At 39.2% G+C, this 26,128-nt stretch overlaps 2 protein-coding genes across 2 annotated transcripts; both read right to left on the bottom strand.

Moving 5' to 3' along the window:
* Window positions 1-418: 418 nt before the first annotated feature.
* LOC117983935 (uncharacterized) lies at window positions 419-7,543 on the bottom strand. Its single transcript, XM_034970577.2, has 5 exons — window positions 7,473-7,543; window positions 6,668-6,751; window positions 6,044-6,219; window positions 4,773-4,918; window positions 419-545 (listed from the first exon to the last, which is right to left on the bottom strand). The coding sequence occupies exons 2-5, from the start codon at window positions 6,748-6,750 to the stop codon at window positions 462-464; spliced, it is 489 nt and encodes a 162-aa protein (XP_034826468.1). The 5' UTR covers window position 6,751; window positions 7,473-7,543; the 3' UTR covers window positions 419-461.
* A 9,368-nt stretch (window positions 7,544-16,911) lies between these two features.
* Window positions 16,912-26,069, bottom strand: IleRS-m (Isoleucyl-tRNA synthetase, mitochondrial). Its single transcript, XM_034970430.2, has 13 exons — window positions 25,819-26,069; window positions 25,263-25,385; window positions 24,671-24,887; window positions 24,169-24,313; window positions 23,725-23,832; window positions 22,321-22,523; window positions 21,644-21,810; window positions 20,923-21,156; window positions 20,193-20,359; window positions 19,567-19,705; window positions 19,222-19,376; window positions 18,432-18,566; window positions 16,912-18,241 (listed from the first exon to the last, which is right to left on the bottom strand). The coding sequence occupies exons 1-13, from the start codon at window positions 26,011-26,013 to the stop codon at window positions 17,392-17,394; spliced, it is 2,838 nt and encodes a 945-aa protein (XP_034826321.1). The 5' UTR covers window positions 26,014-26,069; the 3' UTR covers window positions 16,912-17,391.
* Window positions 26,070-26,128: the final 59 nt, after the last annotated feature.

Here is a 26,128-nt window from a genome sequence, read left to right as displayed (position 1 = left end):
ACCTGCTATGGCTAAATATATCGAATCTCACTATTGGAGAACTTTATTTTTAGATGTAAGTACCGTGGATGAAGAAGTGGCATGGATATACGTCACGCCTATAGATCAAGTATGGCCTTCAAGTACTAGGTCCAGGGTTCCAAAGATTAGCAAGCTGAAGTGGCAAAGAGCAGGCCATGTTCACTTGTCTGTAGGTCTGATTGTAACTAAGCGCTCGTCTATTTAAGAAAAAAATTATAGAGATATATATAGTGATATAAATGATGTATATAATCTATTCAAAGCCATTGGATAGATTATATAGGGTGCAACCATGAACGCTGACAAAAACTAAGACAAATAATTCATTATAAATGATTATTACTCATTGTTTAATTTCCAATTTTTTACCTGTGATTACCTTTCACACTTTTATAAACAAAACCTCATAACATATTTTTGTAAGCTTATCATATAGTCCGTCAATACGATCGTTTTCTAGACAGCCGTTTCATGGGTTTCTTTCTCTTGATACTGCTTATAGAACTTTGCTGCGATGGCAGATTCTGTAAATGAACAGAAAAAATGTTTAAGTAGGTAGGTAAGTATTAATTCAATCCGCACTTGGACAGCGGATAGACTGTGGCCAAACCCTTCTCATTTCCTCACGATGTTTTCTCTCACTGTTAAAGCAATGGATATATTTTAATTGCTTAAAACGCACACAAATTCGAATAGTAGGCCGACGTTTTTATTATGCTATTCAGCCGCCACCGCGGTTTGGCCAACTTACTAGACTATGGCCTAAACCTTTCTCATTCTGAGGGAAGACCCGTGCTCAGTAATGGGCCGTTGTAAACGCATTTCCCAGCGTTAAAAAAAATGGTTCCAACATACAAATTTGATATTTCATACTACGTGCAGCTACTCTAATGACATACGCAAACTGGAAATCCGATAACAGTCGAAATGCGCAAACGATTCCCGTTCGCCCCTAGGACGAATTTAAACGAGCGAATTTCCGCCAGCCTTCCTAGCGCCTATGGAGATATTTCAACTTTATATGTGACAGATAGACCATCATCATCATGATCAACCCATTGCCGGCTTACTACAGAGCACGGGTCTCCTCTCAGAGTGTGAAGGATTTTGGCCAAACTCTACCCCGCTGGCCAAGTGCAGATTGGCAGACTTCACACACCTTTGAGAACATTATGGAGAACTCTCTGGCATGCAGGCTCGTCACTTGCTTTAACGGTGAAGGAAAACTTCATTCATTTTCATTTTCAGAATCGGATCATTATTCTGCAGTTTGTCTTATTTCTGCAAACTAACAAACTTCTTTAGTTTAGAGGGATAGTTCATACTAAAGCATCCGGTCATAAAAAACGTTTCATAATAAATAGCAACTCTATCCTTTAGGGAAACATCTTGGGCTATCTACCTGCGAACAAATTTTGGCTTCATTTGCGTCGCAGAGTAGGTACCGACCACGCAATTAACATAACCGTTTCACTGACGACTTATGCTTAGCGCACATTCGACTGAGCCACCCGTTCTGTATGAGCCGCAAGAGTCGGACGCATCGAACGCAACGCATTTTTCAGAAACTCGCACAGTTCCTAGCTTTAAAATATATTAAGTAACAAAGAAACAAGACTTCAAAACTCTTTTATCAAGTTGAGTTAAAGAGAACTGCTTTCTTTCTATATTTGAAAGAAAAAAGATTACGTGGACCGTAAAATATTTAAACCTTAGGGACTTAGCCATAGTTTATAGATATATTCATATTATTTAGATTATGATTCTACAACGACGCTGCAATAAATCGTAATTGCCATCGTTATTTTGAAGAAATGACAGAAGTTCGAGCATTATGCTTTGGAATAAATAACAGGTAAGTATAATTAACCATGTACAGCAACCCCAAAATGCTATAAGATCAGAGAAAGCTAAGTAAAAAATCATCTCTAAAATAAATATTTATTGACAACCGCCCGGGAATCGAAGTTGGAATCTTCGTAGATCAGGCTTTAAATCGAGTTCCAGAGGGAGGCTGTGCGGGAGAAATGTAGCTGGCCAGCGCTAACTCGACACTACTACAAAGTTATAAGAACGCCGAGCTACGAATGGGGAAATCTTTTTAAGTTTGATTCTTGTTTTTGTCTTTTAAATCTATTTCAAAGATAGAGGAGATTCTTTAAAAATAGACAAAAATACATCAATACGAGTAGGGTTGCCAGGCGTCCGGATAAAGCCGGACATAGGCTTTTTGATTGCGTGTCCGGCCAAAATAAACGGTGTCCGGCTTGTCCGGCTTTTGTTAGGCTTTTAACATTTCGCAAACGAGCGTGGCTGAGCGCAGGCGAGTCGACTCTCGGTCGCTCCGCGATTTATGACAATAATAAAAAAAGCTTGATTTTACATACAATTGTTTTGACAAAATCCTCAATAATGTAGGGTGTCCAGCCTTTCTACCCAAATATCCGGCCAAACTGGCTGGTCTGTCCGGCTATTAGGTTTGGCGACCTGGCAACCCTAAATACGAGTATGTCTGAGTCGCATATTTTTAGGGTTCCGCGCCTCAACAGGAAAAAGGAACCCTTACAGGATCACTTTGCTGTCTATCTGTCTGTCTGTCAGTCGTGTCTGTCAAGAAAACCTATAGGGTACTTCCCGTTGACCTAGAATCATGAAATTTGGCAGGTAGGTACGTCTGATAATATAAGTAAAGGAAAAATCCGAAAACCGTGAACTTGTGTTTACATTACAAAAACAATCAAAATTGTATTCACGAAAAAATAATTTACCAAATCACATACAGATGGCGCTGTTGTCATTAACTTGCAGTGTTGCACATAAAAAGTTAAAATACCTTGCATAATGGCACGGAACCCTTCTTGTACGAGTCCGACTCGCACGTCCGATTTTATTTTATTTGAAGCAAAACATGTTAAAAAATCACATAACTTAGATAGATGGCGCCGTCCGTCATTAACTTGCAGTGTTAGGTAGTGTAAGGTAGAACACTGCAAGTGTGAGTCCAACTAGCACACGTGACATGTCACGATGGGATCTTGTATGGTACCTACGTACAGTACCCTTCGTGTGAGATTTGGACTCACACTTGACCGATTTTTATTAACTCTTTCGACATCAATTTCAGTCATTTCGACAGAAATTTTGTATTTTTGGTTATTCGATAAATAGTATTTTTATTGTGCTGTAACAACTCCATTACTTTCATACATCCATTACCATCGTTGGCAAGAGCTCCCTTTGGTCGCGTTATCACCCCCATTTTCAATGTTCAAACCCTATTTCACGTGCATCCGAGCTTTCCACGCTGCATGCCCCCATCAAATGAACAAACCTCACATGAAAATCGACCTTATTCAATTCGTGTGTAAGTCTATAATCGTATGTATGGGTTTTGCTTATTGGATTTTTAATATAGTGTCGGTATACAACAGAGTAGCAATCTTTATATCGTAATAGTGATATTACGGTAAGCATTCCCTAGAATGAAGAAGCTTGTGTTATGCTATGAGCTCAACGGTTTAATATTGAACTTAATTCCGAAAGGCCAATTATTGAAGAAAAAAGAAATACCTTTCTTATCTTTTATTTAATTTAATGTAGGACAAACTAATTGTACTTATTATAAGGTAGGTACTCTGTAAATTGTAGGTGACAGAAGTTGGGGGTCTCAATTCAAGGTGTTGGAAATATGGCGACCTCCATTCCTACACCTTAAATTGACCATTTGAAATAATTGCTTTGATTTTTAGGGTTCCGTAGTAAACAAGGAACCCTTATAGTTTCGCCATGTCCGTCCGTCTGTCCGTCCGTCCGTCCTCGGTTAATCTCAGAGACTATTAGTGCTAGAAATCTGTAATTTGACATGAGTATAAAAAATATTAATCACGCCGACAATTTTTTTTTTTTTAAGGGTAGGGGACTCCCCACCCCCACCCCGCACCCACACCACACCACACAAAATGGTGTGGGAACATCATTTTTCGATTTCTAGATCCGTTTGTAAAATATGATGTTTTAAAGTGCTAATTTTTATTAGAGCCAAGTGTCCGTCGTCGTCCCCCCCCCCCCAAATGGTAGTATATAGGAACGTGAAAAAATTCACAGCAGTAGTGAATATAATCAATTTTAAAGGAAAACTATCATGGCTAAGTACGGTTAGTACGTAGGTATAGTACGTTCGCACTTGGCCGGTTTTATTATAAATCAGGAATGTCATTAAAAACATGCTAGAATTTTTCTCTCATTTTCAACATGATTATGTTCAAATGGAATAATCAAGTGGTTTGTGTTGAACACAGCTCACTGACAGCACTCGTGCCTGTTGGCAGCTGGATCAATACTGAATTACTGAACAGTGAACTGCTAATTGGAGTCAAGTGCTACGGCGTGTACTGGTGCTTATCCGACAAACGTAGAATAGGTTGCAGATACAATTTAGTATGTAGGAATCGTTGTTAGGCTCGGTTTACACAATTTAACTAGGTTTGAATTTCATTTGAATTTGAGGCTATCTAAGATCTGCCTGAGAGGAATCCTCGAGTACTTCAGTCACATCGCAAGAAAGAACACCAGCAATATTGAAAAGCTCATGGTCACTGGTAAGATCAAAGGAAAGAGACCCCGTGGACGGAATCCGAGACGTTTAGTCAGACCGCATAAAAGAAGCGGTTTATACGGTTTATAAGCGGACTCTTATCTGCAATGAAATCGCAGAAACCTCGTAGAAACGCGTAAAACGAGGAACTACTTACACTGACATTCTTCCTCACGAGGATGGCAACTCCGCCGCCCCGGCCTGGCTTGGTGCCTGGAGGCCGCGGCACCTGTCCCACTAGGCAACGGTTCTGGGATCGAAACAATATGGACTGTGCCATGTAATCCTCATCGTCTTCTGAGGCTATAAACAAAATGCAAATGGTTTGCAAACTGAACCAAATAAGTTTAGAGCTTCAATAGCTCAACGGTTATGGACCGGACTGAATTCAGAAAGTGAAGCTTGTGCTAGTAGGTACCTACTACTAGCACAAGCTTTACGCTTAGTTGGAGGGGAAAGGGGAATATTAGTCATGATTTAATGGCTAATGTTCTTTTTTTTAAACTCCTTTTTTAACCTTTTTAGGTTTCGTTCTTGCAGGGTCCATATTACTAAGACTCCCCTGTCCGTCCGTCTGTCTGTCCGGACCCGTTGGCGCCCTTTAGGTACGCAACTCTAATAATGGATAATTTATTATTAAGGTGCCGATTTCCTTACTTTTGGAAAACATGAACGTTTCCAGTATCCCTATTCGACAATTAGCAGCCATAATGGCATGCCCGTATCTCATTTAACGTGAGGTTTAATATCATATCGACGCCACAAATTGGTGTGTCGCGGAAATTACTTTACCAACTAATTACGCTTCGTACCTACATAGTAGCTGTCTTTATTATTGTAGTGGTGTTCCCGCGAAATTGATGCTATTTTTGGATAATTATTACTGGAATGAAAATGTTTCAGTTAGATTTGAACGTAGACCGACGCAATCATTCTATTCGAACTGATCAGCATGCAGGATCTGCCTCCCCGATTGTGTAAGAAAAACGATTTCACCGTTATCGTAATCGACAGCAAATTCTACCCTTTGATTGGTTGATTCGCTGTTTACGTTTTTTCACAGCCAATCAAGGGGCAGAATTTGTTACCGATTACGATAACGATGAATAAGTTTTTCTTCCACAATAATTGGGGGGCTCGTGTCGTGAAGAGTGGCAGATCTTGTTTTAAACCGGCCTTGCGATAACAGCTGATTCTGCTGTTCGATTCGAATGTGTTGCGTTTGATTTGCATTGTTAACTTTTCTGTAGATTTTTTCGTAACTACCCTCACAATTTAATTTTCTGCATGTGGTCTGGTGAAGAAAAATTTTGAGACAATTTCTTTGCATATCATATTAAGTGCGATATTTATTGCTTTTACTTCTACTCCGACTACGGCTGCGAAAGTCATAGTCAAAGGGCTTGAACTTAGCTTAGTGCTACTAACATTCTCTCTCGGTGTGCTTCAGGATGCCAACCAGCTTCCGTGTGGAGTTGCTGGCCACTTTGATGCTGGAGCGACTGCTACTTCTACTCCGGCTGAGGCAGTCAGACTCGGAGTCAGGCTCTGACTTAGCTTGGTATTTCTTTTTTCTAAAAGTACCGCTTCTGTATCTGAATAATCTGTAAATGGAAGATTTTAAAAGAGCAACCGCTGAGTTTGATGTTCTTCTCAGTAGAAAGAGTATTCGGAACCGGTGATAGATTCACTTGATGATTCGAAAGCACTTAAATAGAGTACAATTTCTGCTGGAAAATATTTTTTACGCTAAAAAAATTTAAAAATATTTGTCGTTTACGCATTGTGACGTCATTATTCGCTTTCCATACAGCGTGATGTTAATAATTAATTATGTTAAAAATTAATAAAAAACATCATTTTTTTAAATCATTCTCTTTAATTAATAATGAATTCTACCGCCATAAACTACCGCTATACAAAAATCACATCATTTTATAACTACACAGACCCTATTCAACGCAAAAGCAGTCTCGGACAATAGCTAAGCTAGTTATGTGCCATGCTATATTGTACCCTATGTAATTCATAGTAAAGTATGAATTGGCTTACGAGAACTTCTTCTTCTTCTTCACGCTCTCCATTGAACTGAAATCCTCTTCTGAATCGGTGTAAGCTGGTGGAAATTTCCCCATTCTGTTCAATTGGATCAACTTGGAATATTGTACCAATTTAAATTACATAACTGGGATTATAATAAATCTCGGGATTTAGGTTTGTTTGAGTCACATTTTTAATTGATATATTAATGTTCAAAAGATTTCATTTTATTTTAATGAGTTTTGGTCATGTTTTGGTTAGGGTTTGATTGGATTGTCACGATTGCCATTATTGTCTATTCAACCCATAGTGCCATAAGCCATAACCATTGATGTTGGAATCCCCCTCTGCCATAACCAAATACATTTTGACCTGATTTTGACAAACAAAAAAAAGTGGCCACGGTGATAAAGACAAAGCATAATCATTTTGTCACGTTCTATCAAGAGCTTAAATGCATTTAGCTATCTCGCTCTAACAGTAAGTGTCACAATAGATGCCCATAACCTCAACCACAGACCTCAGCAGCTGAGATACTTCAATGTCAATCTTTTTGCCATTATCTATTTTGGGAAGAGGTTGTTTTAAAAATTAAAACTTTTCATTATAAGTCCCGCAAATTGCTGTTACGCGTGGCCGCCAATTTAGTGACGTCAGCACTAGACTGAAGTTTAGAGCTAGTGAAGACTAGAGTTTAGATAGACAGAAAGACAGACAGATAGACAGACAGACACACTTTCACATTTATAATATTAATATAGAATATGGATGTTATCTTCTGAATTATTGAGATTTGTATATTGAAAATTGTACTTACACACAAGCTTTTTCGAGTCTCCAGGTATCATGGGCATGTTAAATTGAGTTGGTTAAGCGTTTGGCGCCGGGTGATGGAAAAATAAATACGATTTGTAGAGGAAATATTTTGTACGTGTTTTATACAGATCAAACATGATTATATTACAAGGGTGCGAAGGCAATATTTTACCCATCGACGATTTTACCGCACCGCGGTGCACCACCGCGCACCACAGCGCACTGCACCGCACCGCAGCGCACCGTGTCGTACCTACCGTGGCGTATTAGTTTAATACTCTCTCGAAACAATGAAGTTGGTTAATAACATAGATTGTGGTTAAAGAATTTTATTCTCAAAAGAAATCAGATATACAAATTTCACTTAATGAGAAATTGGTACTGATTCTGAGCACAACCTAATTTTAGAGTATTCGCATCCTCTTCTTACTAATGTAATATGAAAAGGACAGACGCAGTTTGACAGTTTTAAATTTAATTTTTAGATGGTTAAACCCGTGATTTTAGCGCACAGTCGCGAGCCTACTGTTTAAATTTGTAGCGTGCACTATTTAAATAAATAAATAATAAATAAATAAACGTTTATTTCAGACCTTCATAGATCCATAGATTGTTAGTATGTTAGTTACAATTTTTCCTTAAATAGTAAGTTAGTATTGTTAGTTCATTAGTGGGTAGGTACAATTAATTTTATTTTACTGACCCAATAGCTACCGCCACACAGTGGTGTAGTATGGGACAGTCAGGCCTGGCAGCAATTACTTTTAGGATGCCGTTGTCGCTGGTACGTAAGCGCTGCAGGAGAGATGTCGCTTTTTTGCGCATTATGGCAAAAAAGTCATTGGTGTGAGCGTCTGCAAACATAGTCTTTAAATAAAGTTCACGTTCTGTCCCTGTTTAGCAGATGCAGATACTCTAAATTTAGTTTAGAGAAAGACAACGGAATCGGTGGCATTATAGTAACAAACTTAAGCTAATTTTGTCTTTCAGCACAGCGCGGTGGTAAGCAACAACACGATCGTAGACTAGCGGGTAGTGTAATGTCCAATAATATATATGGCAATGCTCATACACTTAGCCGGCAGGGCAGGGGGATTAATTATTGGTTTCGCTAGGTACGCTCTACTAATAAATACCAAAATACAGATAAATGATTTTTTTTGTTCTTCTGGCTTTACACACACAGATTAGCCAATGTCAGGTTTGTTATTTATTAAAGTTTAAAGATAAATGATTAAAAATGATGATTTAGCCACAGCCGTAGAGCTTTTTTTTGTAAATAGAGCTTTGGGTTCTAGCCCTTTTACGCTTAATAAAGTCAGGGCCCCTATCTTTAACACATGGCCGATAACTGGGAGATTACTATGGCCCCGTAAAAATATGAAACAAATCGGAATTCGAACCCGAAATAATTTGCTTCCAAACTGGTGAAACATATATATCATTGTTTGCTTCGAAGTACTGAACTTACCTACGTCGAATCTTTCAGACAACCAATTCAATAAAGTAAAATACCTAAATCATTGCAAAAAATATAGAGTATACATAATGCATAAAATATCATCATCATCATCACGATCAACCTATCGCCGGCTCTCTACAGAGCACAGGTCTCCTTTCAGAATTTTGGCCGTAGTCTACCACGCTTGACGCTGGCCAAGTGCGGATTTTCAGGTATAAAAATATAAGACGTTAAAACACCAGTATAAACTTTTTTGAATCAATGCCTTAATGAATGCTGTCTAATCAAAAGAATTAGCCACGTTTCCTTCCAAATACAAATTCAAAGCTCGAACGCGAGCATTCCGAATTCAAATGAGGCTCGGTAAATGGACGCAATTCATTTTGGGCGGTGCGTTAACATATTTTGTTGGAATTGAATTATTTATTTCGCCTGGAAGACGCACGATATGTATTCCAATTATGTTGAACGCTATAACTGCGAGATTACACTTTCATTCTAATTTTAGGATTCTTGTTACATTTTCAAGATGTGTCCTTTTTTGCCACAGACATTATTGCTGTTTTTTGGCTATTTGAAGCCATGATTCTTTCTTTGATGAATTTGAAATTAGAACAGAAAATGGGTTCTTTAAAAATATATAAGGTAACACTAAGCACAAGGTTCTTTTCCTGTCTGTTTCGGGGCAATGTAACTTGCCGTCCGATGATCCGTCTAGTAATTTGAGCTGTGTGTTGATAGATCAGTCAGTCTGTCACCTTTTCCTTTTATGTACTATATATTATACTATATATTTAGTTTACCACTGATTTAACCCCTAGGTAAGTATTATAGTTATCCTCCTTCAAAATGATATTCTCGTATAACAATGTTTGCGACTAGTAGATAATTCAAGCTCCAAGTATTATGGAGTGGAGTTAGTAACGTTACGGGTAACTTCGAGATCCCTAATTAGTTGCTTGTCATACGGGCGCATTGAGACTCTAACTGGATTTGTGTGGATAATGCAAACAATGGCATCAATAACACGAGGCTTACATACGTATGTACCTACCATCTTACTTCTATAAGGGTCATAAGGGTCTATAAATAAAAGTCTGAATTGTTTTTTGATCCAGGGGTAAGTCCGACAAAACCGGCGATGGGTTGATCATGATGATGATTTGTAGCCTTAGATTAAAAATCTAAGTACTTAGATATTAACAAATAGTTCCGTCGTGATTCGTGCATTATAATTAATATCTGAAACGTGTCGACCGTCGGTAAACAAAACCGCAAAACAATCTAGTTCTGAAACTATATCACAGCAGTGAGCTAGACTTAGGCCCCACACATCAATAGAACTCCAGGACCAAAGCCGCAGGATCTAGATTCAATTCAGTTGTCTACAGAGCAACTCTTCACAGAGATGTTGACAAATAATACGAAACGTTATAATGGCGCCGATTCTCTTGTCTTTCTCTAAACTAAATTTAAAGTATATCTGCATCTTTCTCTTTTTAATATTGCTAAATAAGGATAGAACATGAATTTTACATTTAAAGGCTCTAAATTTTAGTGCACGCTACAAACAGTAGGCTCGCGACTGGCAGCTAAAGTCACGACGTATGGCAGCTCTAAATTGAATTTAAAACTGTCAAACTGCATCTGTCCTTTTCATAATACATTAGTAAGAAGAGGATGCGAATACTCTAAAATTTAGGTGTGCTCAGAATCAGTACCATTGTCAGACTTTAAATATTTAACCACATAGTCTGTACCCACATTACTCTGTGGCCGTCTAGTAGCATAGTTAGCTACCTTCAAGTGTGAAGTTAGTCTGCCTGCATTAGTTTACACTCGACATGCGACGCTAGATTTTCGACACGTTCGCGTCGCATGGCAAGAATATATTTCCCTTATACGGTACAGGAATTCCATACTAATCACTATGACGTCACACATTATGACGTCATGAGAAATTCAATATGGCGGATATGAGGATACGACAAGGAAAGAACATGATATAATTAATTCAATCCTAAATCAGAGGTGAAATATAACCCCATCTTCCAGCCGCCACTCAAAGTCGGACGTTCATAACAAGAATTCACTGATATAGACGTTACAAGTATGCTGGAATGGAACAGGGTGTGCCATACAAAATCCCGTGGGAACTCGTTGATTTTCAGAGATAAAAAGGTTTTTTTAACGTTTTTTTTGTGGTGTCATATCAGTAATTATCAGTAGGTACTTCCTGCGCCTGTCTTCGGTTTTGCTAGTGTTCTGGTTACACCCTGTAATAGTCTCACTACTAACATTTAGTTCCGAGTTATCTCACATGAAGCCCACAGCTGCTATTAGCGCCAAAATAAAGAAAATCAAGTTGCTTTAAAAACAGGTCGGCGATCGCAAATCCAGCGTGTGTTAATTAAGGTCAGTGCAAGAATTAGATTTCCACATTCTTGCCCACGGTTCCTGCCCCTCGCATTTTGACTGTCAATTTATCTTGTCGGAACGGAATATATTATGCCATGCCTCAACCAAAACAATTCTAAACCTATCAGAGAGCAAATTTAATATGGGCTTAATTTTGTGCACCATTCACATATGTAGGTATACACTATGCCTACTGCTATTAATTGCATATAGTACTACTTAGAACTTTTTTTTAAAAAAAAATTTGGGCTAATTCTGAGCACAACCTAATTTTAGAGTATTCGCATGCTCTTCTTACTAATGTAATATGAAAAGGACAGACGCAGTTTGACAGTTTAATTTTTAAATGGTAAAACCCGTGATTTTAGCGCGCACTCGCGAACCTACTGTTTAAATTTGTATTGTGCACTAAAATTTAGAGTCTTTAAATGTGAAAGTCATGTTCCGTTCCTTTTTAAGCATTAGTAAAAAGAAAAGGATGCAGATACTCTAAATTTAGTTTGGAGAGAGACTAGAGAATCGGGGCCAAGCGAAGTTAATTATTGCTGACTAATTACATTCCCCTCCAATTAAGCATATTGCTTGTGCTTGACTTATACACAGTAATTTAAAAAATACCTAACTACTGCAGGTATTATCATTTCAGCAAAATTTACAGCAAGATGGACTTTTTATGGCCAATTTTCGTGAATATTTTTTCCAGAAATAAATCAAAAGAGTATATAGGAAAGTACATAAATCAGGCACACTCTTTTAACACTTAAACCGGTCCCATAACCCGTAACGAGTCCATAAATCCGCGTATTAGTTAGATTTACACGCGGGCGGTCCCAAAGACCGCAATATGTCAGCGGTCGAGGGTTACAAATCACGGACGTGCGATACTTACACGGATTAAGTTTACTCACCTATTAAATGAAAACACCCTATAAGCAGTGGCGTGCACAGGGTTTGAAGCCAGGATAGGCATTAGTTAGGGGAACCTGTTTACTGGCAGGTCATAATGTAAAATTTGCATTGAGCTATTACAACTGGGGTAAGCAGTGCATTTATGCCTCTATGACCTGCACGCCACTGCCTATAAGTATATACCTACTTATAGATACATGTACATAAAGTTTATGTATTTACGAGATGATGCCCGCAAATTCATCCCGATTTAGGTTTTTTTTAAATCGCGTGGGAACTCTTTGATTTGTCGGGATAAAAAGTCTATGTCCTTTCCCGGGATGCAGGCTATGTCAAAAAACAAAATCGGTTGAAAGGATGAGCCGTGAAAAGCTCGCAGACAGATCACAGACAGACAGACACACTTTCGCATTTATAATATTAAGTATGGTAGTATGGATATATTATTAGGTAGGTACTGTAAGCTTCGCACGTAAGTGATTTGTAACCCTCTGCCGCAGACATATAGCGGTCCTTTCGACCTCACGCGTGTACATTTAACTTACGCACATTTTGACTGCCTCACGGTTTTAGAGACTCGTATGCTCTCAAGTGGGTGCTGCGTTGACAGAGAAGCCTCAATATATTTCACGATCAACCCACTACTTACGCGGCAGAAAGTAATGTACATTGACCTTTAGAAGGATACATATACTTACCTAATATTCCAAACTTCCTGATTTGTGATCGATCCCTGGATATAAAAGCGGCGGTTTATTGCGGCACTTGTTTGCTAGGTACCTCCTTATGCCTTGGGACGCCACTTTTCCGCTATTATTTGAAGGCGGAAGCTGCTCAAAAAGTTTTGCAATATTATGCTATTTTGTAGTTGCAAAGGAAATCTTGACTCGCCTACTTACCTACTTTTATACATACTAGCGACCCGCCCCGGCTTCGCACGAGTAGCTTATTACAATTTTCGTAGAGATCTCTAATTTTTTTGAAATAAAATATAGGTACCTACGTAGCCTGTCACTCAGGAATGTAAAGAATTTTCGGAAATTCAGGAACTACTAAAAATCGGCTTAGTAGTTCCAGAGATTACCACTGAAGTACAAACTTTACCGCTTCATAATATTAGTATAGAATTGATACCTAGTTATTAAATTAGGTAAGGCCCCTATCCCACTGGCGTTATGCGAGCGTTGGCGTTTCTCCAACGTCTGCGCAGCGTTGCGAACGGTTGCCAGTTGCCATTCTCAACGTTGACGTCGCGTCAACGCGACGTTGTCGCTGCGCAGACATTTAAGAAACGCTAACGCTCGCGTAGCGCCAGTGGGATAGGGGCCTTATCCCGGAAAATCAAACAGCTAGGTACTCGCAATCCAAGTTCGCAAAAAAACCATGAAGATACTTAAATGAAAAGTAGGATATCTCTAACTGAGATGCCCTTAGTAGGTTCCTTAACCTGGGGTGGCAACCAGGTAACCTGCAAGTGTGCCTGGGTGCTGCTGGTCCCTTTTGGATACGTCCGAGCGGAAGAGCACCGGGCCGGTGCACCCCGGTAACATGGCTAATAATTTCTCTTCGGAGATATGATATGATCGGATGGTAGGGGGAGGTTTTTCCGCGTGGCCCGAGGGTCCGCCTCTGCGGACGTCCCGATTGCTTCTGTGTTCCCGCGACCCAGTCGCCAGGCGACGCGCAGGAGCGCTGTTGGGTTTTATTTAGTGGGGATTCCGGTCGCCTCTCGGCCGGCGAGTCCCACATACCTTCCCTCCAGTTGGCTGGCTGGTTGGGTAGCTGGCTGGCTTCCAGGGGGGGATGCGTAAACGCATTTCCCAGCGATACAAAAAAAGGGTTCCTTAACCTAGTTACTTAATAACAATAGAACAATTCCCGTTCCCAAATAGATTGTGCCCAAACTGTTAGAACAGTAGTGAACATAATAATTAATTCACTCCAATCCCTTTGACAGCCCCGAGCCCCAACTCGTCGGACCGCCACCTGTGCCTCATACCTACACTAGACCTACACAAATAACGAGAAGGATCAAACTATTATAATAATTTAACTATTGTAGGTACATCGCGACCTTTGGAACACTTGGATAAACTATGCCACCTTTGTGAAAAGATGTCAAGACGGAAAGTGTCAATCAATCAATCAGTTTGCGTACACTACCATAGACCTTCCCGCTAGAACGCGCCACCACACAGGGTCCTCCGCCTTCCTCATCCAAAGTGTCATTCATGACCACAATTTATTTATTTTTTGTGTGATCTAACCCTAAATTTACGGTTTTCAGATTTTTCCCCAAATGTCAGCTATAAGATCTACCTACCTGCCAAATTTCATGATTCTAGGTCAACGGGAAGTACCCTGTAGGTTTCTTGACAGACAGACAACAAAGTGATCCTATAAGGGTTCCGTTTTTCCTTTTGATGTACGGAACCCTAAAAATAGAATCAAAGATAGTATAGTGCGGGTGACGTGCAGTGCAGGTGTGCGGGGCGTCCCCCCGCCTCATACCCCGATTGCCATCTCGGACCTGTCGCGTACTATAGGTACTTTACAATACGTATCTATCATAATTTGTAGGTAGGTAGATACAATTTCGAATCAAAGATATCGGAGTTGCTCGCTCGATTGTCACTAATCGATGTAGATAACAATCGGATATTCCGGACGTCCGGACGTAGGATCCGACTGCACTTGATTATTGAACACTCGATCACGATTCACGACTGCTCCACTATTTATTCGATGCGAATGCTTCCAAATTCAAAGGGGATTTGGGATATTCAATTTTAATTGGAGTATGAGAATCTTTAGGTTGTTTCAGTGAGAAAGGCTGGTTGCAGACAAGCGCCGCGCTGGTCTATAATATTAATTTTAAAAAAACGTTTCTTATGGTACGGCTCCACTAGAGGGATTTGGCAAATGCCGACTCAACACCGAACTATACCTATTCGAGTTCGCTAGGCTATCCCGCTTGTCGTATTCGCTAAGAAGGACATTCCGAACCAGTGCACAGGTAAATCCAATGATGTACATCGACCTTTAGAAAGAGATAACGATTTCGTAGAGCGTTGTCGTTGTCGTTCAGACCGACAAAACGTCACATAGGTATGAGTGACAGAGACAACGCTCTACAAAGCCGAAATCCCTTTTCAAAGGTCGATGGATAGAAGGATGAAGGAAGGATATTTCCTGCCGGCTACTGTAAGTATAAGTTTATTTTAATAAAAACATCGTACCTACTATTTCTATTTCTATTTCTATCAATACTTATTCATTAGGGCGGAACTGTTTTTTCCGGTAGAGTTATTCTCAAAGGAAAATTAATTAAGAAAGAAAATAAAATAAGTTTTCATCATACTTAGTTACCTACATCTACTTATTATAAACAGTGGCCCTACCGCGGTTGTTTGACAGCTACAATGTCACGATCGCAATCATCTCTGATTGGTTAATGCTCGCTCACTATTGGCCACAATGCATTGTTGCAAGAAGAATCGCACAAATTCAGCCACAATTGAGATTGTAATAATGATTGATGCAGGTTTTAGACAATCGCCCTACTGGCAAACTAAAATAAATTAATAAACTGTTGGTTTAGGTTCTTATTCTAACTCGTACAATGGTTTTTCGTGTTTTCAAAGGATTGAAAACACGTTCTTCCATTATAAAATACAATTAATAACACATTATTTCCTTTGATTAAAATATGGTTCTGGCAGATGGATACTGTTTGCATAGGACTAAAAAGTACCTGGGAGCCCAGCGGAAAAACGGAGCAAACCACGGACACCCCCGATCGCCAAGCTGAGGCTTAGCATAAAAGTCATGTTGTACCCGTTCGGTACCCTCATTCCGCACATTGTCTTGATTACGTGACTTTTGAGTCCACCAATCACGACAAAGCTTTCTCCCCTGTCCCCCGCCAACATTTTACGACTTTGTTGTCATGTAACAAAACCTTGTATATGCGTACTCTCGAGGTTGAATTATTCTCTGTGGAGCAAAGTCAAGGTCTCAGCGTTAGTGCTAGTGCCACTAATTTAACACTGTTTGCCACCGTCGCAGAACCGAAGCGAAATTGCCGCTTAATTTTATCGTGTAGTATACCTGCCTATCTAGTAGCGGAATTCAGTTTGCGAAACTACGCGAATTTCCGCTACATTCGTCGTGACCTTTAAAGTGGTTTGCTCTATTGCAATATAGGTACTCGTAATATGATTAAATTCTTAGCATCGCAACATAGCACTGTTGGTTTGTATTATTGTGGTATCCCTTCATCTTTGAGGATGAGGCGACATTCCTCGGTTATCTATTTCGTAGGAAAATACCTGCTATATTTCAGTTATTAAATTTTTCAACTTTTAAAGTTCGCCTTTTAAATTTCGTCGAGGACTTCGTGTACGGATAGACGTCCACATCGGTCTCTTAAGGAATTCTTATAATATGTAGTGATTACATAACAGACAGCCCTTACCGCCGTACTCAGAGTCGCTAATCGTTACTCAAGATATTAAAACGAGACAGATTTGTGAGAGATATAGCTCTGTCTCGTTTTAACTAAACTTAAGTAACGATTAAGCGACTCTGAGTACGGCAGCTGGAGTGCAAATAATATGGGATTATGTGACGTGTTTAAATAAAAGTAGAATAACACTTTAACTTTTAATAAAAAAAACTATTTATCTACTTATGCAAATAAAATAAATACTTATTACTTATTTGCGAACAATCTTATACGTAATAAAAAAATACATTTTCACTTCAACTTATAAACTACTAGCTGATGCCCAGCATGCGTTGCAATGCGACGCGCAACAACTATTGTATGTTGATGGTACTATGTTAGAAACCTTCCAGCAAGTCCCAACAACAACTGTACAAAGTTTCAACTCAATTGAATGAACCATGCCCGAACATATACGTAACGAACAGATAGGCAGACGTTTGGTACAAAGATAGCTTGCATCCCGGGGACTAACATATGGGCTACTTTTTTCCTCCCAAAATCAAAGAGTTCCCTCGGGTTTTTTTAAACCAAAAAACACGCGGGCGAATCATCATCTAGTTTTTATATAAGAAAAAAATTGTCTTTAACTTTATGCCTATAAAAATACGTCATGAGTCTTTGCTACGCTATGACTTTATCGCACCTTAAACATTTATCACTATTATCTGTGGCATTATATTTTCTACATCTCAAGCACTGTCCATTTTTACTCTGTGACAACTCGATTTCCCGTTTCCCGCCTCGATTAACTGTCAAATTGACAGCAGACAGTTCTAAAATTTCACACAAAACGCTATCGTTAACTCCATCGTTTACATTTAATTCATTCAATTTTCCATACAAATTCGAATCTACCCTCAAATTTAATTTGAACTTTTTTAAAGTTTCATTCTTTGTCATCACGCAGACATCTTTTTTTATATTCAATATGGCGTCCATTAGAGACATTTCTATATTTTTAGTCTGTAAAATAGGTATTTCTTTGGTAAAATAAAACGGGTTTTCATACAAAGGATGGTAACACCACGCCTCTTCCACTAAATGGGGTAAAATTGGACCTAATGCCTTACAAATAGAGACTAAAATCGTATGAATTACAAGTTGCGCTGACAACCTTTCGATTGAATTTTTTTCCGAGCAATATAACCTATCTTTTATACAGTGACAGTACAGTCCTGATACTTTGTTGCTAACAAAAAATAATACAGATTGAGTGACTTGGTTATATCTAAAGTTATTGTAATAATCGGTTATTTGTTTGTCAAACTGATGGCATTCTTCTACCATGTATTGGTCGAAGTAATTTAAAATCGGTTTTTGGGTAAACTTAGGTTTTTTGATGTCGTTAATGACGCCGAGAAGGTATTTCACAATGTTGCGAAGTCTGATGACCTCGTTCTGGCAGTCTTCTAGAAGCTTCTTGCTTATCACTATCTGGGAATGTTGAGTGGCGTGACTGGCAACCCACCACCTGAAAGAAAAAGATCTGAGGTTCCTTGGTACACTCGACAGAAGTGAAGCTTCTTACGCATTATTATTTAACATAGGTCAACATATTGTCAAGACACCACCAAGATACCAAAATTCTACTGAGAAAGAGCGAGTAAAAAATTCAGCAATTATTCTTTTCAAAATCATTTTGATATAAAATCTTTTCTTACCTGAGGGTATCAACGCCATACGCAGGTTGTTTCTTGTCTCCGTAAATGATGGATTTGGGGTCTATAACGTTTCCAATAGATTTAGACATTTTACGTTTCTTCTCGTCCACTACGAAGCCGTGCACGAATATTGACCTTAAACGTAAAAAAAATATTTGCAAATCGGTCCAGAAACCTGGAAAAAAACGATTTACATACATTTAAGAAAAAAAAAACGAGCCGAATTGAGGACCACCTCCTTTTTGGAAGTCGGTTAAATATATATAAATTCAGTGCAAATATAATATTGACCTTATTCATCATGATCAACCCATTACCGGCCCACTACCAAGCCGGCGTGTGATTACGTACAACGATAGCAATAGCAATGCGACAGTTCATTTGCTGTCTCTCTTTTTCTTCTTTTTATTTTGCTTTGTGACAATTGCTGTCTCTCTCTAGCCGGACGTTTGACAGCAATGATCGCGAGATTTACTCCTGTCGCAAGCCTGTCGCGAGATACGTAATCACACCGCGAGCCTCCTCTCAGAGTGAGAAGGGTTTAGGCCATAGTCTGCCACGCTGGCCCAATGCAGATTGACAGACTTCACACGCCTTTAAGAACATGGAAAACTCTCGGACATGCAAATTTCTTCACGATGTTTCCCTTCACCGTTAAAGCAAGTGATATTTGTTTTAAAAACGCATGTGTGCCCGGGATCGAACCCTTCACCTCCCTAGGCTAGTGTTTGCCAAGGCAGCCCCGAGTCTAGTCAAGTGTCCTAAGCTAGTTAAGTCTACATGTACGTACTCATATGGAGCATCACCCTTCAGAGCCAGAGACGTGAGGAGGGATGCTTGGAACCACCCTGTCAGCTGATCCACCCCTTCGGAGTAAAGCCTAGCTTTCCTCCCGTCTAGCGTCTGCCAAGACAGCCCTGAGTCTAGCCAGATGTCCATTATATCCTGGAAAAGAAATAATAACTAGCTGATGCCCGCGACTTCGTCCGCGTGGAATTATTTTTTTAATTAGATTTTTTTTAAATCCCGTGAGAACTCCTTGATTTTCCGGGATAAAAAGTAGCCTATGTGTTAATCCAGGGTATAATCTACCTCCATTCCAAATTGTGCAATTTCGGTCGCGTACTGTACCTACCTTGCCTTTACTGATTTCTTCAATGTTCAAATCATATTTGCTTGCAGCATCCTTTGGAATCAAGTCTTTGACGTCACATGTCCACCAGATGTCAGCGTCGTGCTTGTCCACTAAAGAACATAACCTTTCCAGGATGTCTCTAAAAATAACAGACAAGGATTAGCGACTAGCGATAGTTCGCAAAACTTTGGGGTCCATGCTAGAATGCGACAGCGCAGAACCGAAAAGCGCAGCGTTGGAAGGTCCCCCACAAGAGACCTATGTCCAGCAGTGGACACTATAGGATGATGATGCAAATGAGGTTTTTTTTAAAGAATATTAACGACATACACTGCCGTCACACTAGCACACTTTGTAGTGAAGCAACCAGCTGCTCGATAGTGACAACTGCTTTATTATATCAATTTGTAAACTACCTACATTACATGCATTTCAATATTTTATATTAAGTAGGTAACTTCAAACAAGTTTGCTAGTGTGACTGCAGTGAAGCGCTGGCACTTGTATACAAATAAAAAATTTAAAAATCCCTGAACTGAAAATGTTCTAAAATTCGCTAAGAGTTATTTTACGTTAATGCTGGCATTACTCTATATGCCCCAGCAATGGCTGGAAATAGCACTTACTCGTTTAAAATGACGTCACTTCCTCTATAGAGCACGGGTATGGGCACCCCCCAAGCGCGTTGTCGTGAAATGCACCAATATGGCCGTTTCTCCAACTGCGCTCTGAAACCCTGTCGCGACTGCTCTGCTGTTGAGGGCGGGAGGATCGTGACTTGGTCTAGCGCTGCCTGGAACGAGTGTTTATAAGTCCCACAAATTGCTAATGCGCGTGGCCGCCATTTTAGTGACGTCAACAATAGACTGAAGGTTCGAGCTGATGGTATATTTTTATTTCGGCTGACGCGTACGTCAAAATTACGTCATTTCAATGTCAATGAGACATGGTTCCAGCGCAATAGCAATTTGCGGGACTTAAACATGAATTTTTTATGAGGCGGTGTAACTTTGGAAGTACACGTTTTTATAGAAATCTGACAAACCTTGTGGTTTGCCTGGGTTGTATATGGACACAGATACCTATTTGTTTCTAAAATGTCCGCCCTATTGTATGTATATTTGTCGTAATCGGTAACAAATTCTGCCTCTAGATTGACTGTAAAAAAATGAAAAAAATATATATAAAAATCTTTATTTTTCTCTTCACATTGATTGCCTTAAAAGTAAAGAACGGTAACAACTGCCTTAGTTAGAAACTGGGTTACAGTTGTTAACGCCCACCTCCACATAAGAATGTCAAGAAAAGCCAAGATTTTTTGGGAATCACAACAAAGGCAATTTTTTTCAAACTTACCAATGCTTTCTCCTTCAACGCCGATGTGTCAATGAACCACTGATGACTCGCCCTGATGATGACGGGCTTCTTAGTCCGCCAGTCTAGCGGGTAGGAGTGGACATACGTTCCCGTCTGCAGGATGGAATGTTCCAGCATTTTGATGACGGCATCCTGGCCTTCGGTTAGGACTTGGAGACCGTCGAGTTTGGGGCCAAGGTTTGTGTATTGGCCAAGTTCGTTTACGTTGCATTCCTGTTCGTAGATTTATAGAATTTAGCATAGCTTTTTGTTGTGGGTATTCGACAATAAAGTTGTCATCCGATATGAGTTTCATTAACACAACATGGTGGCAGCGGTGGGATACGAACCCACGCCTCCGAAGAGACTGGTGCCTAAACCTTGATTAGAACTTGGAGACCGTTAAATTTGGAGCCAATGCTTATGTACCATAAAATATAAAACCAATTATTTAAACTACTTTAACATCTACGTTAAATGCGAAATACCACTCACTGACTGACTAATCACGAAATCTCAGGAAATGTAAAGCTTGCAGACTTGAAATTTGGAAGGTAGGTTCTTTCTAGGACGTAGGTCATAGGTGTCAGCTAAGAAAGGATTTGTGATTAAAGGAAGGACATAAGTAGCGTTTGGTCCCGGAAAATCAGAGGTCCCACGCGACTTCTAAAAAATCCTAATTCCACGTCACACATCTGGTTATGAATGTTCCGAAACATACCACAGTCATATTATTCTTCAAAGCGACCAGGAAATCCTCCGGGCCATGAGCCGGCGCAGTGTGAACGAGTCCCGTACCTTTGCCTTTTGTTACGTGATCCGCTTCCAAAAACGGCAGAACATCCGGCGATAAGTTGTTTTTATATGAACAGCCTTCGAGATGCTGACCTGGTTAAATTAAACTAGACTATTCAAATTCATTTGTACACACTTTTTTTTTTGGAGAGTGATTAGTTTTATAAGTCATGGCTTGTATTACTCAGTTATTATTGTCATAATCTGTTTTGTGTGTCCAATAAATTAAAATAAAATAAAATAAAATTCATACTCTAAAAAATCTTAGTTTAAGAAATCTTATAGATAGTGAATAATTTATTTTGTCCACGATCATATTTAAATACTAGCTTATTCCCGCGACTTCATCCACGTGGACTACACAAATTTCAAACCCCTATTTTACCCCCTTAGGGATTGAATTTTCAAAAATCCCCTACGTCATAATAGCTATCTGCATGCCAAATTTCAGCCCGATCCGTCAAGTAGTTTGAGCTGTGCGTTGATAGATCAGTCAGTCAGTCAGTCACCTTTTCCTTTTATATATTAAGAAGAAGAAGAAGAAGATACCAGTTTTCAATTAGGTACTTGATGCTTCTTACTGTAATGATCAAAAATACTAACCTTCAAACTCAACCAAAACACCAATTTCAGCGCCCAAAACCTTCTCCAACTCCTGTATCTGGTCGTGCCCGATCAGGAACAGCTCATCTGGCCTGGTGCTGAGAGAGACTACAGCGTACATCATTTGAGCACTGTATGCGATCGCCTTGTTCGCTACCAGGGTCCAAGGAGTAGTCGTCCATATTATTGCTGATATGTATTTACTATGAAACAACGAATTTTATTTAGACTAGTACGATGACCATTCAGCCTTGGTTGTAGTAGTGAATGTACTGACAAGAACGGTAATCCACGGTAAATTTCCGTACGTTTTGTTCCCGCAAAATTTGCGAACTATAGAACTACATAGAAGCGCGCGCACTGCGGAATTAATTCCGCACCGGATTTTCAAATTCAACTTTACGAATTTTAAAAACTAAAACCTCGCCGCACCCCAGTGCGCGCGCTCTCTAACGCAAACCGCGTCGCAATCGAAATGGAGCGCCACGCACGCTATAACAATGTGTACGTGTGCACACACACAAACATAGCCAAATGGTCTTCGTGATAGAACATCTGTAACGGCCCGCCATATTTTGAAGGTATCGTAAGTTTGAAGCTCCTAGGTGTCGTTTTATACATATGTGCGTAAACAGAACACCGCAGCAGTTTATATGCATGGGTGCCGCTATGCGCGCGCGCATTATACACGAGGGTACATTCAGTACGCGGTAGAAAATAATGTACATCAACCTTTAGAAAGAGGTAGCGGTTTTGTAGAGCATTGTCTCTGTCGTTGAGACCGACAAAACGTCACATAGGTATGAGTGACAGAGACAACGCTCTACAAAGCCGAAATGTCATTCTAAGGGCCGATGCACATTATTTTCTGCCATGTACTGTATGAATTTGTCTTCACTGTTTAAAATATTATGAATGTATGAGCTTTGCCTAGAGTATTAATTCTCATTTATTTCTTTCGAGTGCTTATTCAACTTATGGATGGTTTGTAAATTAGGGATATGAATTAACATGATCTGGAACCATCGCCGACTCACTATTGAGCATGGGTCTCCTCTCAGAATGGAAAATTTAGGTCAGAGTCCAGAACGGCGGTCAAGTGCGGATTGGCAGACTTCACACACCTTTCAGAGCATTATGGAGAATTTCTCTGGCATGTGTCCTTCACCATTAAAGCAAGTGGTATTTAATTGATTAAGATATTTACTCTTCCTTAGAAAGTAATAAGTATGTATCAATATTTTATGATTTTTATGATAGTGTTTTTTACCTACACTTCAAAGAAATTTCTAAATAATTTTAAACACATATCAAAATTGCTGATCCGGCAGGGTTTGAACCAATATTGTTAAAATGTATCTCTTTACACTAACTGTTATTGTTAAAATTATATATCACACTTACTCTAAATGCTTTGCAGGTTTCGGAGTTTCAATCATTGGCATCTTCACATACACCTCTTTGCTTTTGAACTGCGGGTCATATTCTAACTCCGCTTCGGCTAATGCTGTTCTAAAACACATCACCTTACCTTTGAGCATACCTTTTAAATGTATGCTCAAAAATATACCTTATGGACTAAGAGCCTACGAGGGCCAGACCTTCGTTATTTTATAAAAGCTGAAAGTTTTTCTGTGCATTGTCCACAACACAGGGAGGAACAATCAGGGACTATGAAGCTTGGATCATGGTGGCTTTGGCAGATAACAGGTAACAAAGACTTGTAAAATTTTTGGTCTAAGAAAAATCATAGTCTAATTTAAATATATAAAACGAAAAGATGACTGACTGACTGATCTCACAGCACTCACAGGCCTTTCTCTATTAGGTACTTATAAACTAACTTACTTGGATGATGGTGACCAATAAACAGGCTTCAACGCCCGATATATTAAACCAGACTTATACATCTTGTAGAACTGCCGTAACTGATTCTGTACATATTTCTTATCCAGTGTCAAGTAGCATTGCTTATCCCAGTCGGCCATGATGCCTGTGTATTTAAAAGTTCAGATTTTTCAACGAATTAGAAATAAAATGATTTTAATCACTTATATTATTATTGTCTTTTAATTTCTTTTTTTTCAGGAAAGGCAGCAGTGAAAAATCTAAACACATAAGTAAACTGAAAAGGTGACTGACTGACTAACTAATCTATCAATGCACAGCTCAAACTACTGGATGGATTGGGCTGAAATTTGGCATGCAGATAGCTATTATGACGTAGGCATCCGCTAAGAAAGGATTTTTGAAAATTCAACCCTAAGGTGGTGAAATAGGGGTTTAAAATTTGTGTAGTCCACACAGACAAAGACGCGGGGGTAAGCTAGGTATACATAAATTAACACACCCCAACTTTTAAAAGCTTCCTTCTGCCTTTCAATAGTCTCCAAAGCGAATGACCTGGCAATTTGTCTCGTATGCACAGGGTCTGAGGGTTCATTTTTCCTTGCCTTAGTGTTGAGTGCTTTGAACTCAATGGGCAGACCATGGCAGTCCCAGCCCGGGATGTAGTGGACTTTATTGCCTTGCAGGAGCTGGCTTCTGTTGTTTATATCTTTTATAATCTGTGGAAAAGTTTTACATTCATATGTATAATCTATTTTTGGGGTTCCGTACCTCAAAAGGAAAACAGAACCCTTATAGGGTCACTTTGTTGTCTGTCTGTCTGTCTGTCAAGAAACCTACAGGGTACTTCCTGTTGACCTAGAATCATGAAATTTGGCAGGTAGGTAGGTCATATAGCAGACATTAGGGAAATAATCTGATAACTGTAAATTTGTGGTTACATCACACAAAAAAAATTGAATTGTGGCCATGAACTAATAATTAGTATTTTCAATTATTATCAAAGTAAGATAACTATATCAAGTGTGAGTCAAGTCATGTGAAAAATTGCATTTTTTAATTTTTACTAAATAAATAAATAATCAAATTATCACCTTATTAACAGCATGGCCCATATGCAAGTCTCCATTGGCGTAAGGTGGACCATCATGCAACACAAACTCTGCACCTGTCAGCTGTTCTCTCTGCCAGTTGTACAGTTCAGAAAACTTGGCTGTCTGCAAAAACAATATGCCTCATTTTTTCACCATAAAATTTTACCCATAGGTACCTACAGAAAAAAACTCGACATCACAATCGGGGTGGGGATGCCCCCTCCATAACTCATACCCCAAGTGCCATGTCGAACTGTCGCGAACTATACTTACAGTACTTACATAAATTGGCCAGCATGACCATAATAACGAATGACTTGTTTAGTAAATAGTACATGATAAAAAATACTTAGGTAAGTATTTCCCCAATTAAATCGTTTATATACTTACAGAGTTAGTCAAAAATCTTAGTGAATCTTAATCTTATATTTTGAAAAAAATCAAGTAGCTACTTAACTATTTCAAATTTATCACGTTCAAGGCTACAAATTGACCAAGATCAACCACTGAGTTGGTTAATTATTCTATACTTGGTAAAAAGTAAGAAATTACAGACCTTTTGAATTTCTTCTTTAGTTGCATTGTTCGATCGTGCCGGAAAATTGGTTTTTGGAAACAAAATTGTATGAGAGTAAGTTTTTGTTTTTGGTTCTGCCGTACTTTTTACTCTTACGCACGCCTTGCAAGTCCATTTTGCGGTTAATTTTCTATAATTAGAGCAGAAAATTGTAAAGTTTTGAGATTTTAACATAATTTAAGGTTAGAAATTTATTATGACATATGCTGTCATTTAAATGTCATTGCGAGTCGGCAGACTATGGTGTCTATGTGTAGTCTGTGGAATAGATAATAGAAATTCTGGTCGA

The sequence above is a fragment of the Maniola hyperantus genome, chromosome 7, assembly GCF_902806685.2.
Source record: "Maniola hyperantus chromosome 7, iAphHyp1.2, whole genome shotgun sequence".
Taxonomy (NCBI): domain Eukaryota; kingdom Metazoa; phylum Arthropoda; class Insecta; order Lepidoptera; family Nymphalidae; genus Maniola; species Maniola hyperantus.
The sequence above is the reverse complement of the archived record's forward strand: the minus strand, read 5'-3'. Positions and strand labels throughout refer to the sequence as shown.

Bases quoted from the DNA above. Each gene is read 5' to 3' on its own strand.
- LOC117983935 (XM_034970577.2), bottom strand. From the start codon at position 6,750: ATGGGGAAATTTCCACCAGCTTACACCGATTCAGAAGAGGATTTCAGT. The intron at 6,220-6,667 runs GTAAGCCAATTC...TTCCATTTACAG, and splicing joins AAGAAGAAGAAGAAGTTCTC to ATTATTCAGATACAGAAGCG. The intron at 546-4,772 runs GTAAGTAGTTCC...GTTCATTTACAG, and splicing joins TCGTGAGGAAGAATGTCAGT to AATCTGCCATCGCAGCAAAG.
- IleRS-m (XM_034970430.2), bottom strand. From the start codon at position 26,013: ATGTTAAAATCTCAAAACTTTACAATTTTCTGCTCTAATTATAGAAAA. The intron at 22,524-23,724 runs GTAAGTGTGATA...GTTGTTTCATAG, and splicing joins AAACCTGCAAAGCATTTAGA to TAAATACATATCAGCAATAA. The intron at 18,567-19,221 runs GTACGTACATGT...TTTACGTTTAAG, and splicing joins AAGGGTGATGCTCCATATGA to GTCAATATTCGTGCACGGCT.